Source organism: Ornithodoros turicata, chromosome 4 (genome assembly GCF_037126465.1).
Source record: "Ornithodoros turicata isolate Travis chromosome 4, ASM3712646v1, whole genome shotgun sequence".
Classification (NCBI taxonomy): domain Eukaryota; kingdom Metazoa; phylum Arthropoda; class Arachnida; order Ixodida; family Argasidae; genus Ornithodoros; species Ornithodoros turicata.
In genome coordinates, this window is record NC_088204.1 from 14,292,967 (window position 1) to 14,313,262 (window position 20,296).

Below are 20,296 nucleotides of genomic sequence, written 5' to 3' on the forward strand. Positions count from 1 at the left end.
TGCACTGGCATGAACTTTATTTTCCGTAAGTCATTCTCAGCAGTCGTACATCCACCAAATAAAAAAACAAAAAACATCTTTTTCTTTGTACTTCAGCACGCACTCGGCACACCCTGCGGGATCTGTCGTGGAAAAGTGGTCGTACTCCCAAAACACCAAACCGCACACAAAAGTTTGCCGAGCACTGAGGGGGTGACTGGTGGAGACGCCGCAAAGACAACTCTTCAGCGAGAGACAACTCTTCCTTATCAATATGATAGGAAGTGCTAAGGGGGCACAGAAAAAAAAAAAAGTATGTGTGCGACTTCTCTGGTATCATAGTGAAAAACCGACCTCCTTAGTAGTAATGGACTGCTTTATTCTTTATGAAACATTATATAAGGTCACGCTTCTCCTTTGTGCAGCGACCACTTCTACGTGGAACTCAGATTTTGGCACTATGGCAACAGCTTTGTAAAAAAAAAGGGGGACTTATCACAGATACGATGGACGACAATTTCTTTTTTCTGTAGCGGAAGAAAATCGAAGTGCTTCTTGTGGTGCGACGTCCGTTTTTTGCTTAGCAGTTTATATTGTCAAGCGTCTGTGTGTGTGTGTGTTTGCAAGATTTTGGTAGCTGATCGTATGAGAGGACAGAACAAGAATGGAAGGGCAGATAGGCTCTCAGATTCAACAAGCATGGACAGAGCACTTACGCCCCTGTCACAGGGGCAGTCTTCAATGGTACCTCAAATCATTGGCCATTCAACACACACGTAGCGCCACCAAGCGTGTAACCAGTAAACTTCTCAACGACCGTTGGTTCCTATGACAGGCTACATGCTTGGTGGTGCTGCACACACGTCCAGTGGTCGTTCATTTCAACTGTCATTGAAGATTGCCGGTCTGACAGGGGGGCATTAGACATGATACACCCGATTCAGGAGGCCAGAACCGATCGCCCATACCTCCAACAAACCACCACAAAGTAATTCCTCCTCCCGGTTACCCGGGCAACTTCGCCGATGATCAAAAAATGGTAACCCTGGTGTTGGGGACTGTCTTCGAAGGTGCCCACACACACCAGAGGTATACACCAGATATGAAGCGACAATTCCCACAAAACTCACCCCGAAAGAACCTACTGTATCACTGTACACAACACAATGATGATGCAGTGAAAGATGAAGTCCAGAAGGAGAAAAAGTAAACTCTGAGAGCCTGTCTTTGGCTTCCAAAAGAATAGCGGGAAGAAGAAAAAAAAAAAAAAGACACTTAAAAGTATAAAACAAAAGGGCAGGCAGGCGGTACAGCACTGGAGATTATGGAAGTGAAAACTCCTCTCCCCTTCCACAGCCCTGCTTCGCTTGTTCCCATCACATCCGGGTATTCCCGGGTACAAAACCGTGCTCCACTCTTTCAAGGCTTCGTACCCGCTACCCCATTTGAGAACGAATGCTAACAACACAATAAATGAAGAGAAACAGCTGCGAGACAGCACAAAAGTGGACGAAACCTTGCTGCAACATTTTCCCCCGACCCCGTATAATTTCATTTTTTTTTGTTTTTTTTTTCTTTCTCGAAGATACTCAATGAAACAATACAGACACTTAAGCAGATCAAAAATAAACCGGTACGAGATGGAGGGGAAAAAAAGGCCGACAGAATTAAGGCGAGAGCAAGGAGAAAACGTCCTCAAATCCCCCCCCACCTAAGTGTGTGTTACATGCATCATTTTTTTTGTCTGAAAAGTGTGCTCCGATGTTAAAAAAAAAAGAACCACTTAGCCAGAGCCCGTGATGGATTCGTTCGACCCGTGGCTAAGGCTGAGGCTGCGTCCGAACTTGCGGCGTTGTGCTAACTTGGACTCGCTGGGCGGTGACAGCCCAAAAGGGGGCGATGGGTCCGGGGTGGCAGGGATGGTCGTCATGAAGGAGTCCGCTCCTGTCGCAGAGTGTGTGCTCCTGCGGAGTTCCATGCTCCACGCCATCTGGTGCTGGACGAGCCGCTTCACAGCGTTGGCGCTCTCCGCAAACACTGCCAGGTCACGAGCACTGTTGTTCCTACGTTTACGTTGTTTACATTGTTAATTAACAGTTAACAATGTGATTACGTGATTAATTAAGTTGTTCATTAGAGAACTGTTAATTAGTTAACAGAAAATTAATCTTCTCAAGCAATGGAAGTCTTGGAAACCACGTAAAGCGCAAGACAAAAAGTCTACGGAACACGATCCGGCTCATTCCTCTCCCCGGAGTGACACGCTAGCAGCAACCCCAGTTACCTGTTTAGAAGCCCGTACAGTGCCATTCAGTGCTAGCGCATCACTCCGAGGAAGGAATGCACCACAGTTTTTTTAGTTTTTTTTTTATTCTGCATTACCGCCGTGAAGCAACTGTGGCTATGAGCGGCGTAGAGACGTGGCCAGATTGAGAGAGGACAGCAGGAAGGAGTGGGGGACAGGGGGGTTAGTATGCGTCCTGGGCAGACTTCAGGGGGAACTGTGCAGACACTCGTCTGGAAAGTCTTTGGGAAAACCCAGGGAAAAGCTCAGACAGCACAGCCGGTGACAGGATTCAAACCCACGTCACCTCGTGGTCTCGGCGTGGAAAGCGATCATCCTAACCACTATGCCACGGGAGCTGGTAAATGCGCCGGAGTGCGTTCCGTAAACTTTTGTCCAGCACTATACGAAAGATCAAATTTAAGCCTGCACGTTTTCAGGTTTTATACCTCCTTCAAATCAGGGGCTCTAAAATGGGGTCAAACGTGGAGATTTCAGGTGGAAAAACAGATTTTTTGGAGGCAAATACCAAAAACATGTTGCCAAGAGGCTGTGCTGAATTTGCAGTGCCTGTACTGGTGGCTTAATATGTGCTTTGGCAAGTTTTTTGTTACCAGGTTTAACACTTCAATTGCAGGGTTCTAATCGCATACGGCTGCTGTGGGCCAAAGCAACGTGTGTACTCAAAAGAGCTACCGAAAGTACATTCCATAATGCTTCAAAGGTATCCGAAAATTATCTTCAGCCTGGAAACTCCACACACAGGAGCACAAAACACCAATCACCCAACACAAAGAGCATGCTGTAAATCGAACACTGTGACGAAAGGTGTTTACTACCGATGCTTGCACTCAAATTCGTTACTCGACACTTCAATGCCGAAGTAATTATCCGTCTACTCTGTTCTCCATGTGTGCACTCTTCCAACAATACTATTTTGGTATAGTTTAAAACGTCACTGCAGGAGATCCTTTGGTCTTTGCGACCAGATAGATAGATGTAGGGAAAAAAAAATGGAGAGACAGGTTGCGCCAATGCAGCCAGCTCTTCCATGACATCTCTATGCAGAATGTGTTCTCTGGTTTCCCTATGAAATTATTTGTACAACATCACTACATCAGATGTTGCAGAACTCATTGCGACTGCTTGTGCATAAACATACAAAGAAATTCTGCCTCTGTGTGAGCAAGCCCCCTTCTAATATTTCACCTACATTAGTACAGTACGCAGTCAACTACAATCTGCAAGTGGACCGCTTCTAAGCCCACAAGCACCCACCAAGAGCCTCACGTTTTCTAACTTGCCCACAGCTCTGTGCCAAGGCATTAGACTCAAAAATTTGAATTCCCTCCTTGAAACCTGGCTCGGCACAAGAAAATTAATACAGGTACGGGAATGAGATTGAGTTCTGCCCCCATAACTAGAGCCTAAAGTTTTAGGGTTTAACCTGACTCTTCCCCGAATTTGCACCCCAAATTGAAGGTTGCCTCTTCAGGGTGAAACTCGATTTTTACACGTCAAATTCCCCTCACCGAGACATCTGTAGGAATGCACACTAACTTGTTTGGCAGAAAATGCAGTTACATCACCATTTGTACCAAGCCAGTACCGTTAGAGTAACTGAGCCCCAATTTTTTCCCGAATATAGCAAACAGGAAGTTTTTCCACCGGAATCCGCATGAATTTCGAGCATATGTATGTTTATTGACCAGATTTCTACTCCCCGAGTATAGAAAAAAATATTTCCCGAAAACTTCAGGCTCTCACTATAACTGATCATTTGAAATCAAAGGTGGTCATACTACCCACCTCCGAATGACAGATGGAGTATGGAGGGCGGTGGTGGGACCTCCGTGAGAGACCCAGGGGTGGGCAAGCACTGCCTCAGCGGTGTAGCGCCGAGATGCATCCTTGACGAGAAGGTGCGTAATCAGGTCCTTGGCCTCGGCAGATATCGACCCCCACTCGCGCTCAGGGAACTCGTAGCAGCCTTCTTGGATAGAGACGAAAAGCTGGTCCTGACATGCCTGGCAGAACTCTCCTTTCTCCCAGCCGCACTCGCTGCCGCATCGGCCGTAGAACGGAGGGTAGCCACACAACAGGATGTACCTGTGGACAGAGAGTAAAAAGCAATTTGTAAGCAACCACATTCATTAACGTAGTGTTGTAGACTGCAACAGTTGTAAGGTCTTTGTGGAAGGTTACTGGATCTTTCCTTTCAACATCAATGACATTGCAGGGTTGCGACAGACCACCCCAGGTTATCCCAGATAAACGTAAGACTGTTCTTTTCACCGATGCCAAGCTGCATTGGAAGTTTCACAGCATAGAGGGTAACAGAAGCGGGGAAAATGAGCACCCTGAATATCGAAACTTATGAGGCTCTGACATCACAGTCCTTGCCACCGCCAGTGAGGCAGTGCACAAGGAGTCATGTGCTTACGGGCGCAGTTCTGAGCTCTGAGACGTCTGTGCTTTGCTCGGGTGTGTGTGTGTTCGAGGGCTTGTATCTCGCTAAGTACGACAGCTAGAATAATTTTTTTTCCCCTGCAGTATTCTGGCGTGCACCTTTAGAACGACGTCCAAATGAGCACTGTCTACCCATCGATCTGGCTGCTCATTAGAGCAGCTGACTGTCTTCAAACATGTGGCAGACAGCAGAGAGCAGGAAGATGCATGCTTAGGGCCCTGTGTTCTGGGGTTTTGTGTTTTCTGAAAATGTGGGCAAAAGCTGGTTTTACAGGGCCCTATGCATGTTTTCTACTCAAATACAATAATAAAATCACTCTAATAGAATTAAAACACAGCCGCATTGGTACATAACTGTTCCATCTGTTTTCTAGTGTTTTTAGTGTGTGTGTGTGTCACTATTTAACTCAGTGCGAGAATTAAAATGAGCCTATCTTAGTCCTCGGTCACATTAGTAACTGTGGTAGTTTTCGTAAACGCACATGAAGACCAGCTTGCTGTGCCCTTAACTTGTTGAAATTCATGGGAAACAGAAGAAGTGCTCACATTCATATGTTCTGCCAAATCCCAAAGGAGTACCTAGTCTTCGGCTATACTGCAATTGTAACAGGAAAAAAAAAAGCACCCTTACACAATCACACCAAGACTCCACATATCACAGCGCTTGTCGTAAGTGTTGGCCTCTCCAACAAACGCCTCCACAACTTCAGGAGCCATGAACTCGGCTGACCCCACGGGCGTTTGCAGCTCTGGTGTTGTAGGTGGTGTGGCAGCTGCTGAAGGGGGGAGGACAACTCCAGAGCCGAGGTCCAGATCACACAACTGGAAGAGTTGCACAGTCAGCACCCACGATTGAAACACTGCAGTCACATAATTAATGGTGTACACCCTCATGTTTTTGCTACAGCTACTTCTAATGGACGAGCCTTCTGCTTTCCACGAAGACCAAGCAATGCACGGGAATTTGTTTCTGCATGCAAGAGCGTTCAATGAGTCCTTAAAGGAGCATGGAAGGCACTTCAGACATATTAGCGGGACAAAGCAGGGTAGCTTGTACAGGTTCATGATTTTCTAATATGCAACATAGAAGACACTGACACAACTGGTTATGAACAAGAACGAGACGTAGACCTGCATATGCACGTGCATAGACTTAATGCAGGTCTACGTCTTGTTCTTTTGTATTAGAAAATTATGAACTTCAGGAACTATCACCCATACCACTTCCTTCACAGTTTACAAGGATGCACATAGCAGTGATCTCCCACAAGCTACTAATGAAGTGTGAGGACATCATGAGCACTTTTTATTGGCTATAACAGCGTAGAAAGGCAGGGTAGTTGGTAACTAGTCACAATGTAAAGCAGCAGCAAAAAAACACGCAGCGCACAGGGAACAGGCAGGACACCTGCCAACTATCTGCTCTGGTTACTCTGCCATCCTTTCCTGTTCCTCTGTTTAAGATATGTTCTTGAATTAAACTTGTTAGGTTGAGTGTCAACAGGGGCTCTGCCTGGTCTGTGTGCTGGGTCCTTTGTTACTGCTTTATATTAAGATTTTTATTGGCTGCCAAGAATAGTCCTTCCCATGCCATACCCTTTATTACCCAGTGTACCCAGTTATTACCCAGTATTCTGGCGTGCATCTTTAGTTCGACGTCCTAATGACCACTATCTACCGTGGATCTGGCAAATCAGTCTTATCAGAGCGGCTGACTGTCTTCAAACATGTGCCAGACAGCAGAGAACAGGAAGATGCATGCTTAGGGCCCTGTGTTTTAAGGTTTTATGTTTTTTGAAAATCTGGGCAAAAGCTGGTTTCACCTTACAACACAGGGCCTTATGCATGTTTTCTACTCAAATACAATAATAAAATTACTCTAATAAATTTAAAACACCCACATCGGTACGTAACTGTTCCATCTGTTTTCTAGTGTTTTTAGTGTGCGTCTGTCACTATTTAACTCAGTGTGAGAATTAAAATGAGCCTTTCAAGGTTCATGTTCCTTTCAAGTTCCTGCAGCTAATACGTGTGAAATTACAGTAACTCCAGGTCTTCTAACCCTAGTTTCTACTTCTGCAGACATTTTTTTCTGCCATGCTCCCCAAAACTAAAATATACACGCAGCTGTATGAATGCAGCACACTTCTATTGACACACACCTTGACAGGGCACAGTTGGTCAGTGCTGAAGCAGAGGATGTTTTCGGGCTTGAGGTCCCGGTGAGCAATACCCTTGGCGTGCAGATACCGCAGCGCCTCCGCGACATCCCGCACAACCAGACTAGCCTCGTGCTCCGTAAACATCACGCGCTGCTGCAGGTGCCGCAGGAGTGGACCCCCGCGCATCTTCTCAAACACCAAGAAAAATCTGCAGGCACACGAGCACGGCATGAGTTATATCAGGGTGGCCGCAGCGTGTATAGTGGCCGTGTTATATATACCTGTTTTCATCTTCAAGGAATTCAATGAGTTGGATGATGTTCTTATGGCCGGAACAGTGATGGAATGTTTCCACTTCTCTAAACACGCGTGCCCTGCTGTGGCCGGGCTCTTTCTCAATGATCTGGAAGTGAAAGATCAGCGTTTATTGCAGCTGCCATTGCAAGAACTACCCATCATAGGTGCCCATGTGCACTAATGGCTAAGATGAGAAAGAATTTGCAGCTTTCATTCATCGTCGTGTTAGCTCTCCATAACGACAGCTATCCATCCTGCAGACTATTCAATTTAATTTAATTACGTTAAATGCCCACAGGGCAAATGAATTGTGTACAGTAGAAACAAATACAACAGCAACAAAACATGTCCTACAGATACCGAATCAACCGAATCAAACACGAAGAAACAAGACACTGAGGGAGGAGGTATTATGCTAATCAGGAGCAAAAAGTGATACTGTCACTGTACTGTGATAGTGTGTATCAGAGAGGCAGGAAGGTTATTCCGCTCAGCTATTAAGAAATTTGAATGAATAGGGGCATGCTATTCATGATGGTCGTCCAACTTTGCGAGGATATGGCAGGTATGCCTGTCTATTTCCAGATTTTACACACTATAAAAACATTTCCCTTACCATCCAGCGTGTCTTGTTACAGTGAACATGTCACAGCATTGAAGGTACTGAAACTAATCCAGCCTGCACCAAAATGGTGCTTTGTTGTACTCGTGGCTAGCAATAAAAATCTGACTGCAGACTGACTGACAGAGACTGCAAAAGCAGAGACCTCGGTTGGGAACATGGACGCTCTTTGTGATGTACCGTATTTTCACGCGTAATAGCCGCACGTCCCTGTTTTTCCCGAACTGGGGAAAACTTTTGGAACATGTCTCACCATCCGATAAGCCACAGCTTGTACGCCGTAAAGGTATCGCAATTAAATGTAACGGGGTAAGCACACATAAAATACACGAATTGGCCAAAAACTTTAATACTTTAAAAACTTTAAATACTATAGAGCACTAACTCTAGAAGATTCCTGGTGACTCTTAAGACAGAAGAGGGGGAAGGCCCGTAGGGATTCCGTATACATGTTTAGTCATTCGAAAACCCCTCGACCTCGTAGAAGGAGGAAACAAGACTAGAACCCCTGGGTCAGTCGCCCTCAAAGGCATCTGGGGGCGCATATGAGGGGCTAGTTTATGTCGGGTGAGAAGCTCCCGGTGAAACTTCCCTCAGGTAAGCCGCACCGCCGCAGTGCACCCCCAGAGAAATTTTTTGGACAGATACGCCGCGGATTACACGCATGAAAATACGGTACCTTGGGGGCCATAAAGAGGTTCATTTTCGAGGTGCATACCTTAACAGCATGCTCTTTGCCAGTGTAAAGGCAGATGCAGGTCTGCACGGAAGCATAGGCCCCTTCTCCCAAGACCTCCCCAGTGAGACGGTACAGGTCAGAGAAGTTGCTGGCTGCCAAGCTAGACCCTGTCCGCTTCTTCTTCTTTCGTCTGCGCCTTGCAGCCTGCTGTTGACGTGCTGCTTGTTGCTGGTGGGCGCACAGACTGTCCTCTACGTGCTCCGACAAGATGCTCGGAAGCTCTTCTGCAACAGTGAAAAAAAGCAAAGACTTAAAAATAACTCTCAAAGTACCAGCACCAGTCCAGTAACAAACTTCTTCAAACCAACCAGAACAGAGGTCAGGAACCTTTGCAATCCTTCGGGTAACATTTCATCACCCTCTCAAGATTTTTTTTTCCCCGGGGCCGCAGAACATTTGAAACCATTTCAAAGATAGTCTAATTAGCCTGCTGCAATTATTAAGCAGTCGAACAAGCTGGAAATAGAAACTAGCACTTTTTAAACGCAATGTACTTAGAGCCTGCATTTTCTATGGCATGTTGCATTCACAAAGTTATGGTAAGAGAGTACAACGAATACCCTTTGTTAACTTTATTAAGAGCGAGAAAGGCAACACAGAGCATGCGCTTTTGCCTGAGGAAGTCGCCTGCTGTACCGCACTCTCTGCTTTCCTTTCCTCAAGCCCATAACCGACAACTCCCAAGCAGCGGAATTTTTGTCGCTTGCTCAGTCCGCGATGGGCCGCAAGCAGCCAGCGAGGTGCAGGTTCCCGACCCCTGGACTAGAATAACAGTAGCTAGACACATGTGCCATAGAGTCAGCTTCGAAAATGCTATGTGGGAAAGCATTTGTTAGCAGTGTCTCGTGGCAAGGGAAGCATAACATGTCGATGTCCACACATGTCATGAAAAGTCACCTAGAGGATCAGCATGTGGCACCCTGCCAATGCAAACCCCCCTCACAGTTCTCCGACCCTGAGGAATCTATTTCAGCCCTCCGCATCAATCAACAGAAAGGTGGGGCGCTGGTTCTTGCAGCAGTGTTACAACTTCCTGCTCAGCGCCTTACAGTGCAGATCGGAAAAAATTCACGGGGGGAACTCCCTCCGCTTGTTAACTCCACGAGGTTGTGGGCATAGAATTTACTTTGGGATCTAATTTAATTGGTTAATACTTAAATTAATGATAATGATTTAACCATACACCAAACTAATGCCAAAACATTAAACCAAATTCTTTAAGCAAGCCACATGTATAATTCGCAAAAAGTTCAAATTCTACATCAAGAACAAAACATTCAAGGCATCAGAGACGGTAACTGCGTGCATTGTATGATAGACTAACACAACAAATGACTGATTAACGGTATGTCTACCCAAATGCACAAGTAGATGACCCAAATTAGCCACGTGACAAGAGGGAAATGACAAATACAATACAATAAATTAAGAATACTTGCTCTTCATGGCAAGCTCTGGCTTCATGACTTGCTCTTGAAGTAAAATGTTGGGGTTCGTGCCAAAGCACAAAAAAGCCCAGTACATATGGAAGTTGCGTTAAACCAGACTACCCTTCCAGACTAACACCCAGAGCCTGCTTCCACAAAAACGGTGGACAGAAAGCGTCGCGACTAAATTGTTTCGATGTCCCCCTACCTAATCCTCAGAACCATATTGAAATCTTTACAAGACAACTACAAACACAAAGTGATGGTGTTGCCGTCCTTCGGTGCTTAAATAGACATGTGCGAAACCTACAGCGTGCAATTGTAGCGTAATATTTCATCACCTCCGCAACAACGCCCAAATGAAGTTCTTCAAACCAAACTCACTTATTTGCACCATGGTGTGATCGATGGCAGGTATATCACAGAAAAGATAGTCTCTTTGGTGACCAAACTCGACGCACTGTGCCTACCAAAGGCAGAAGCGACGGCACTCCAGTCTTAGCAACACTAAAGCGTGTTCGGACAAGTCCTACTTCAAGGCACGGTCGTAACGCCTGGCGTCCCTTCAATCCTCAAGTCTTACTGGAGAAGAACCTGAACGCCGGTACCTGCATGGGTTTCTCCCGTCGTTGACGCCAGTGCCTCCCCTTTACAACTGACTGAGTGGAATACATTCCAAAGACTGAGATCTGTGAGCTGGCGTGCAACAGACGAAGAAAACCCCTGCACGTAGGCAGAAGCAGACGACGTGTGCGCGAGGTGCGTGCGCTTATAAAAGACAGGCCGTCACGTGACTCGTACGAAAGTCTCGCGGCAGACGAGACTCCGCGCGTCGTCTGCTGCAACGTCGCCGGGATGTTGCCATGTCGCCCCGCTGCTGCTAAACACGAAGCGAAGAGGGAGGGTGAATATTGCGCGCCCTTGCACAGTTTCTCTCGCCAGCGTTCCCCGTACGTTCCGGCTATCACGTACACTCGTGTTTACGAGTCATAGCTGGGTGTGTTGAGTGTATGACACACTTTCCATGTTCCATCGTGCGAGCGGGAAAACATTGTATACATTTGGAGCGGTCAAATTGCATCAGACATCTCGCCACGTTGGTCGCGTGAGCGTATGATGCTTCCGTGTACCGCGAGCTGCCATGCACACAATGCAAGCCGTGGAGTAAACTTTCCAAATTCGGGTGTCGCAAAAGAGACTGGGACAGTAACTGCATCCTTGTGGGAACAACAGTACAGATGCTCGCCCAACACAACAACCGCTGTTCTAACAAACTGTCGCAGTTTTATAATTGAACAAGTAGCCTATGGAAGAAAATCAAATAACCCATCTCTGATGCAGCTACGCAACTTCCCAATGCAAGAACAGCAAGGAAAAATGAATCATGGGGGCTGACTATCTTCAGAAGTAACTCAGCTGTTACGAAGTGTAAGGTAATCGGTAGAAATGATAACGAATAATTCAAAAGCAATTACCGATTTCCAATTCCAACGTTCCGCAAACCTCATGACGGTACTTCTACTTCTGCCCATCCCTGCTACTTCTGCTTATTTTGGTGTGCCTTTTTTTTTTTTTATTATTCTCCAAAAGTGACTAAGGGAACAAATTCCGAGTTCAGCTTTCCTTTATTATACCCGACCCGATTCCCGTGATAAGCCCAGGGGGGAAAAACATCACGCCACCCGCTCTATCAGTGGAACGTAGCAAAGTAAGGATAACAACAAGGCTGCGATTTCGTACTCGTTCTGTACACCTCACGCGAAAGTCGGCGATACCGCTATCGACGGGCCCCAAGCAAATGGACAGACTACGCAACTTATCTTCCCACCTGGACGAATCACAAGTTGCCAACGCATCCAGTGATATCTGGAACATTCGAGATGGCCCTCATAAACAGGCAAGAAGAGCTAGTGCCATGTGAGATCATAACCTGTTTACTTCGTTCCCCAAACAACCTGCATTAACCACGTGTCTGTAAGGCCTTATCGGGGTGGGGGGGAGCAATACTTTTATCCCCTGGGTCTTAATGACCTACCCACGCAATCGTTTGTTCGTGTGCAATAACCACTAGCAGAATAGTGCCAATATATCTTACATGATTCAGAAATAACCCAGCCAGCTTCAGTGGGAGGACCTCGATATTCCCCGTTGCGAAAATCCCCGATCTGGAAATTCCCGTTCTCGAAACAAGCGTTTAAAAACATGGTATCACTATTTAACTATCCAAATTCACAGGTTCTCGATGCCTGTCCAAATCGTTTTAGCTAACGAAAGCCAATTTAGCGACCGTTAGGCTTAGCGGGGCAGACACGACGGAACATCACGTTGGTTAGTTTATTGTTTGGTTAAACCAGGTTCGGTGTTTTCATTTCCACGTACAGGTTAGTCTGAGTTCGCTTTTGGCAGTTTCCCGCGCGCGACTGTGCATTTTATACGCCCCGTGCAGCGCCTATAGGGGCGCCACAAGCCAATCCCCTAGCGGGAGGAGCGGGCACTTTCCCCGGACTCGTAGAGCACACTCCGCGGGTTGCCTGTATGCGGCCTGCTGCATCATGTTTACAGCAAGCGCCTCGATATTCCGAACACAAAAGCAGTAAGCTATGGACGGTACATGGAGCAGTGTGACATCATCCAGTTTGAGAAATAATACGACTGCAGGACTGTGGCACGTGCATATTACTGCGCCAGCCATGGCTGTGTTGCACCGCCGATGGTGTTATCGTGAAGGACAATGAGGTATGACTTCTACATGTCGAGCTGGAGTGTCCATACTCACGTGCGAAAATGGACATAGTGTGTCACAATAGAAGGACATCATATATTTCTTACGTAGCTTTCGACGAGGCCAAAATGTAAGGTACTGTGCTTCGCGCAGGTGCACGCTTTTACTATATGTGCTTGGGCTCAAGAAATGCTCATTTTATGCGTGTTCGACAAAACAACAAGTCTGTATTCGAGTCTTGCGAGATGACAGGTTTCTTTGTGAAGCTGTTCCCCAGACTTGAAGGGTTATTTCACGCACTTCGTCCACATCCTTAGCAAGGCCGCTATGTAACTAAAGCTATCTGCTGTTTTTATAAAAGTGCTTGATGCATTTTATATACACGGTACAATTTTGCTTTATGATACAACGAAATGATCTTAAGACCATGGAAACAGCTGCAAATGTTTTGTAATTGATAATTACGTGTTTAGTATTTATTCTATGTTGTAGGAATTAAAAAATCTGACGCAAGGTGCCTAACTTTATTCAAGAGTGTAACATGACTGCGTGGTACACAGGGGTGCAAAAAAAAAAAAAAAAATTGCGCTTAAAAATAAATCAAATCAATCAGATTAATTTGATTTAATCAACTCCTTTAAGCCTCCCTCATAGCTGATTATTTTCCTCATAATGGTGAAGTAGGACGACGTGGTAATGATCCGTACGTAGCATTAAAGGACGACGGAAACGAAAATAGGCTGCAAAGCTATTTGCCTCATATTGCGATGTGTACCAAAACAATCCGGAATTCGACTTAGATTTGCGTATATTAGTTGAAACGCCGCCACAATCGCAATATAAAATTCGGCCGTGGAGCACTCTGAGCCCCTGGTGAGCGCCGCCGCGCCGCCGTAGCAGACCACGGAAGTGACGCACGTTGGCTCTCCTGTTGGAGTTCCTGACTTTCATTTCGCTTCATTTCATTTGGTGTTTCGGCGTACGTCTAATTCCTGCTACGGGGAAAGAACGGAGACGAAGAAGCATGTACGAACCCATCTCTCATAGGATATATTGTCTTCAGACTTCCACGAGATCTCCGAATCAAACATCTTCAGGCGTTATTCAGAATTCGCCGTGTTTGTGCCGGGCAGCCGCACATGGAGCGCGAGAGATATTTGACGTCACGCGCTCCTCAGATTTTCCCGCAATGCTTGGCGCGCTCCATGGGCGATCGTGTCGAGTGGGCGGCCCAGCGCTCTCGTAATCGTCAGAAATATGGCCATCCGCACAGCGTACTTGCAAAATACTAGTGGCACCATAATTTTACATAATATTTACACCTTGTTCGGTCCCCTTTTTGCAATGGACAAATTTCGTTTCCGTTGTCCTTTAAATTTACACCCCATGTTTCCTTGATGTATGGGAGCTTGGCCGATGCAGCTGTATTGGCCTAAGTGTTTTCGCTCCAGGCGGTGCACTTCTATAGGTGAATGCACATTTCACCACGCAACAATTGTTTTTCGACTTCTTCGGCGCCATACGATGTGCAGCAAACACACAACATCAACACGCTGGACGCTACGGAGCCCCGGAAAAACGTTCCGTGCTTGAAGCAAGGCGGCGCGAGGCGTTACATTTATTTACAGTACTTTATTTCGCAACGGGGATTTCGATCATTATCATTTAATACAAAGTGACATAGTAGCTGCTTCATCCAAATTTACATGTCGTACTGGATAGCTAGCAGACGAATTTTCACGTTCCAAGATAACAGACGACACTTGTCCGTCGCGTCCTTCGCGAAGCAGACGACAGGGACGCGCCGTCAAAACAGCAGTCGTCAACGAAAACTGCTGGCGAAGCAAGTCTGGCCGATTACTCGAAGACAAACACGTAGGCAGCGGAAGCTAGGACACGAGGGCGAACGCCCTCGAACGAGCGTCGGTCTGCCATTCTTTCCAAGAAAGACCTTGGCACGGATACCGCAGCGTCTCTCGAATGCTAAAGAGTTTTATAATCCCTCTTCCAGCTGCAGCCACTTCTACAATTTTGGATGCATGGAGGTAAAAACAATCACCCCCCTCCTCAAACATCAACTACCGTAATTCTGAAGGTTAAATCGAAGTGCAAATACTCTTTAAAAGAAAACTTATGTACATCTTCCTCTGCAGAGAAAGAGCTCCACAGGCTTTTCAAACGTCAATCTTCGAACGAAAGACAAACTACATTTAAAGTATTCATTTCATTTCCCCCCTAGTGTCGGGAAAATCGTGAATCGGAGTTGCTCCTACACTGGTATGCCCTCTTAATAGTAGAGCTGTCGATAAATCTTCTCCCACGTCAGATAGCCCGCTTTCAAGCCTTCCGTTTTATTTCCTTTCAACAAACCGTATCCATTTCAACCTCCCAAAGAAGGACACCATTCCGTCGGCAACTCTTCTACCCTTCATGTGACTCTGTATAAACAGAAAACGAGGTTTCAGGTCCAACCGTTTCGTAAGACCTTTTTGGACAGGTACTTTTTCCTCGATTCCGCAAGCTCCGTGGAGCTTAAAAAGAGACGCGAGGACGAAAAACACAAGCGGAGAGAAAGTGAATGGACGAAAAAAAAGTTTCAAGGTCTAGGCCATGCGACAGCACTTGCAAACCAGAACAGTGAGAGAGAGAGAGAGAGAGAAAGAGGGGGAGGAGAGAGAGAAAGAGGGGGAGGAGAGAATGAATGAGAGAGGAGAGAGAAAAAAAAATCGTACACAGCTTGCGAGTAAGCGGGAGGGCTTCATCCGGGCCTAATATTGCGCAGTTGGCTACAGTTCGAACGGAACAGGGTACGGGCCCCAAGCCCCGGACGGTTCATGGACGAAAACAGCCGTTATTATATCAACACAAAACAGATGACGTGACTAAATATAGTGAGGGAGCCTCAAAGAGCGCCACCTGATGGAGCTAAAGAGAGCAAAGTGTTTTACGAGGACACAGCAGACATTTTTGTTGTCGGTTATTGCTGTGCACGATAACAACGTGCGCGCGCAACACAAGCTCTTGACAAAAGTGCGAGGTAGCGATGGATACGTTACTTTAAAAACAAACGAAAGTAACGAAGTTACAGGAACCTTGTGAAAATAGCAACCTTAAAAGTCGTTCAGCAGCAGCACTTGAAGGAACACCGCTCGTTTAAAACGCAAAAACACCTAGCAAAGATAATGCCACCAACCGGACTAACTTGGTGTCAGCCCATCATTTCATCGAACGCCTTTTCATCGAAGGGGACCGTTGAGACTGACCAAGGCTAGGTCAGGAGATCCTTTTACATAATTCACACGTTTCCGCAAGAAAAGGCGATTCGATGAAACAGCGTTCGATGAAATGTCCCGAAACCGAGTAACTTAATTACAGTCACATACTACAGTTACTTCAACCAAAAAATGGGGAACAACTAAAAGTTACCTTCTCCGAACAGAAACTCGTTTCTGAAAGAAAAAAACGGAAAAACAATGTAATCGTGACAGTGGAGAGTTTTACTCGTAATTAATTATACCAGGTTCCGTCTCTCTGATTTCACGCATTCTTTTGAGTAAACGACTGCTTTTCACCGACTAGGCACTGTGTAAACACAGTGAACATTTCATCAAGCAAAAATGATTGGTGTATGAAAGTGCTGTCGCACAGGCGCAAGAATGACCTTTCCGCAGATAGCGTCAGACTCGAGCGAAATGCGATGCGAACACCATGCCTGAATTTTTTTTTTTTCACTTTCCAGCGGAAATTTCCATTTCTATCCGAGACACGAAAGCCCGAATAGTCGCGTGCACATACGGAACGTTAATTAGTCGGTTTGGGAGTATACCAGAAAAGAGAGAGAGTTTCGAGCAGAAAAAAAAATATATATATATGTATCTGCACAGGCGGTTCTCCGGTAACTGATAGAAATCTTTACAGCGACCGAGCTGCGAGCTAAATATAGGTACAGGACAGGCAGAGGGGGCAAATAAATTTACGAAAGGCGACAAACCGAATATGCCACATGTACAAACGGTCTAACGTTCTTTGTGGACACTTATAATACGGCAAGTTGTTCCCTGTGTTTGAAACCAAAGGAAGTAAGGAGAGAGAGAGAGAAAAAACCGGCGAAGAAGCCCATAGAAACAAGCCCTGTGTCGCACCGTACTTCGTCCTAAGGTAATGCAGACTCTCACATTGGCTTCACCTTTATTTGTTTTGTTTGAGGAAAAAAAAACTGCTTTGTCGATTGGGGACCCTGAATGCATTTGGGCCGGGGGCATCGGAAAATCCTTCAAGACCACCGCAATCTAACGCTCTGGAAGGGACGAACGTGGACTAACGCTCTGCCGAACGGAAGATTTGCCGCGAGTTCTCGAATGACGAGTACTGGTTGATAGGAAGGTGTTCGCGATAACAAGTCGGAAAACATAAGCCAATCGCGGTTTCCTTTGAAGTGGCTGACGTCTTTCGTAGAGTGCTTCCGATCCGAGGATGACGGGGCAGCTCATGACCAGAGATCCCGGGATTCCGTTTGACGCGGATTGGAGTTTGAAAACGCGGATTCGGCAGTTGGAGACGAAAATTCAGAAAACTATTTTAAACAAAACTAGAGAGATCCTCGTTCAACAAACTCGCGTGCTCTCTCTGAAATTGCGACGCCCATTTTTCAAGTCGGAAGTATGTTCTGCTCCCAACGCCAGTGAAATAAAGAGAAGGTACGTAATTCCGATACAAATTATGGAAACATGCGAGCGCAACATTTTTGTGCTTCGCAGCGATGTTTGTCACTTTTGAGACCAACCAACGGGGCATATGAAGTCTGAAAATACACAACATGACCACCATGACAGAGCCAGATTTTATTGCAATAAACGTCTCTGTGACGTTTTAATGTAACCGTTCGCGCGGAGAGTTGCGACAGGACGGGATTGTTACACTGGCGCGGGACTATGCAAATCTTTTGAGTCGCACGGAAATTCCGCGAAGACTCCAGCCACCACCTTCTGTCGCATCCCAACAGAAGTGGGGCGTAAAAAAAAATAAATAAATAAAGTACCCTCACTTCGTAACTATCATCCGCACCATCCAAGGCCCTTTGCACATCCACGCAAATGCCCGGAGGTCAAAAAGAAAAGCCCCCCCTCCCATCAAACACGCAGGCGCAATTTTCAGACAACCTTCGCCCGAAGTAAACACACTTATGCCGCGTACAACCACTGCAGCATACTTTAAAGAAACAAATATAAATTGCAAGAATAATCACAACTCAAACGAGATCACGCTGCGAGCGCCGCCAGGCAACCGGCGTTCAAGGTCACCACAGTAAACGCGCACCTATCGTCTATCTGTTTACGGAATTCCCCTCCTCCTCTTCTTTAGCGAGCGTCACATGATTTTGCGCAAGGTGACCCCTGACGTCACATGTACACGCTTTACTTGCCTTCCTCCGTCCCTGTTACATCCGGCGGCAGAAATGCCCCCCTTTTCTGCCCCCCACGGCCTGCATACACACACGATTTAAAACGAGAGGATATTCATCTCGCTTCCTGTCGTCTGTTTTTCAGGTTACGCCTGCTGCTATCGAGGCTATCGAATACTTCTGCAAGCAGAAAGTGGACGCAGACGACACGGTGACGTCAGTTGTCGTCTGCTCATGTTCTGTAACTGCAAAAGAATTGGTATTCTGTTCAAGGTTCGCTTGTACGTACGCACATATTTTCTGTGGCGTTTTCAGCAATGTGAACTCACATTATGTAGTACTCTATTCAAATGTGTGTTTCCCCTTCGTGATTCGATTCAACCAGAGCTGTGAAGCAAAACATGTATCCTTCCGAAATTTACTCCAAATCTGATTGATTTGCTTTGCTTTACTTTATTGCGTATGTTGGCCACACTGTGCGAAACACTCCTAATTTCTAGCTTTTTCAAGCTTCATCGTGTCCCAGTTTGATACCTGGCTGTTCTGGTCACACGAAGGACATCCCCAAGGAACATTCTTGTGGAAGAAAGAAGAAAATGATTGCACGACGTAAGCTTCGCCTAGTCTTAGGTTAAGCATTCGCACCGTACCGGAATATAAGGGGTAGCGAACATAGCAGACGACATCCATGGGCACTATCGTCTGTTACCGAATATCTTGTGGTTGACGCCCACGTGAGAGCACCAAGCTATGACGTTTTGCGCACCTTCCGTTTGAGTAGTCTGGGTAATGTCACTCATGTGAAATTGTGAATAGATGGTTAGTGACAGCGCTTTTTCGCCAACACTTTTCTGTGGAAATAAAACCGGGTCGGGCCTCCAACATTTGAAACTCGCATCCAAGGCCACCTGGCAAGGAAGTACCTCCCGTGACGCAAACGGTCCTGCGTCGCGCAACCACACTATGCCCATCGTGTTTTCGGCAGAAGGAGCTTTCTACGCAAGTAGGCCGCGCCAGCACCTTGAAGGCTTCCGAACTCGTTATTTTTGAACACCCGGCTAACAAATTCGAAAGTTTTCAGCGTGGCGTTGCCTCGAATCTAGAATACAAACAAGGCAAAAGACATTGAGCTCGTTGGTAGGGCAGGTAGTGCAGAACTCTTGACAGATGAAAGACCAGAAGAGAGACGCTAAACTATACAAAGGTGAATTATGCTTTCCGGTGGTGTTTGGTTTGAAAAACACGGTTGGCTGCCAGTTTATAAAGCTTGCAAACATCTAAGCTGACGTGCAAAGCTTGAGAGAAGCAACAGGTGCTGTACCACCTTTGGTGGCTTACGGGCACGAGCAAAAATAAATAAATAAATACGAGAAAAGAATGCCACAAGACCTCGGTGGTTAGCTGGGACAGAATACTGATTCAACCTGGCGGCTGTCAAACTAACAAAAGTAACAAAATTCAGCTGTTATCGGCATTACGGGCGAAAGCAGTAGCCTCCACAAACCGCATTATCCGGAGAAAGGACAAACCAAGTGCACTGGGAGGCGCGTGATGTCATATCAAGCAGCCAATCAGAAATGGAAACTAAACTACGGTGCGCTACAGGTCGCCCCCGCCGCTGGAGTCACAAGGCCTGCTCACGGCTCGCACCGAATACAAACGACCGATACCGACAGATACCCTTATCGGTGCATTAAACTTAAGTCCTTGGTGTTCGGCGATAAAACGAAGGTGACACTGATCAGGACAAACATTCCCCCCGTTCTGCTGCCCAGGTACGACCGGAAATTGGGTATCCAGTGGAGATGAAACAGCAGAAAATGTCCCAGCTCGGAACCGAGGAGGATAACTTTCGGACACACAGCCAAAATTAACCGACAGTGCACTGACGTATGACAGACATTTGTTTCTCAACAACTTTCGAGTGTGGAGCAAGCACGAGTTCTTGATGTATCTGTTCACTTGATGTGATGGTGGACAGTGGTCACACTGGTTAGTCCATAGACATATGATTACTAGACGAGAGGCGTCTCCAGTGATGAAAAACGCAATGAAAAAAAAAAAAAAAAACGATTTAAGAATTTTAATAGTGTCTTAACTGCACAACATATGTAACTATTTATTCAGTCCAATCGTCATTCGTTTCAATGACCACTGAAATGCATGCATGACAGCGCTACCTATAACTCACAGA

General features: G+C 46.2%; 1 protein-coding gene and 1 long non-coding RNA gene across 3 annotated transcripts in view; one reads left to right on the forward strand and one right to left on the reverse strand.

The window, feature by feature from the left end:
* LOC135391134 (MAP kinase-interacting serine/threonine-protein kinase 1-like) overlaps positions 1 to 20,296 on the reverse strand; it is a 29,375-nt gene continuing 9,079 nt past the window's right edge. Inside the window, exons 1-7 of one of the 2 annotated variants that reach the window (XM_064621238.1) lie at positions 10,364 to 10,730; positions 8,532 to 8,776; positions 7,176 to 7,297; positions 6,895 to 7,102; positions 5,364 to 5,554; positions 4,073 to 4,372; positions 1 to 2,042 (exon numbers count right to left, since the gene is read on the reverse strand). In XM_064621238.1, coding sequence (XP_064477308.1) covers positions 1,763 to 2,042; positions 4,073 to 4,372; positions 5,364 to 5,554; positions 6,895 to 7,102; positions 7,176 to 7,297; positions 8,532 to 8,776; positions 10,364 to 10,376 — 1,359 coding nt within the window. In that variant the 5' untranslated portion in view covers positions 10,377 to 10,730 and the 3' untranslated portion in view covers positions 1 to 1,762. Of the gene's footprint in view, positions 2,043 to 4,072; positions 4,373 to 5,363; positions 5,555 to 6,894; positions 7,103 to 7,175; positions 7,298 to 8,531; positions 8,777 to 10,363; positions 10,731 to 20,296 lie in introns of those variants that run through there. The other variant, XM_064621237.1, reaches the window with a different exon arrangement.
* On the forward strand, positions 17,176 to 18,552 carry LOC135392732 (uncharacterized). The gene is made up of 2 exons (XR_010422202.1): positions 17,176 to 17,398; positions 18,248 to 18,552. It is a non-coding gene; the product is annotated as an uncharacterized LOC135392732 (long non-coding RNA).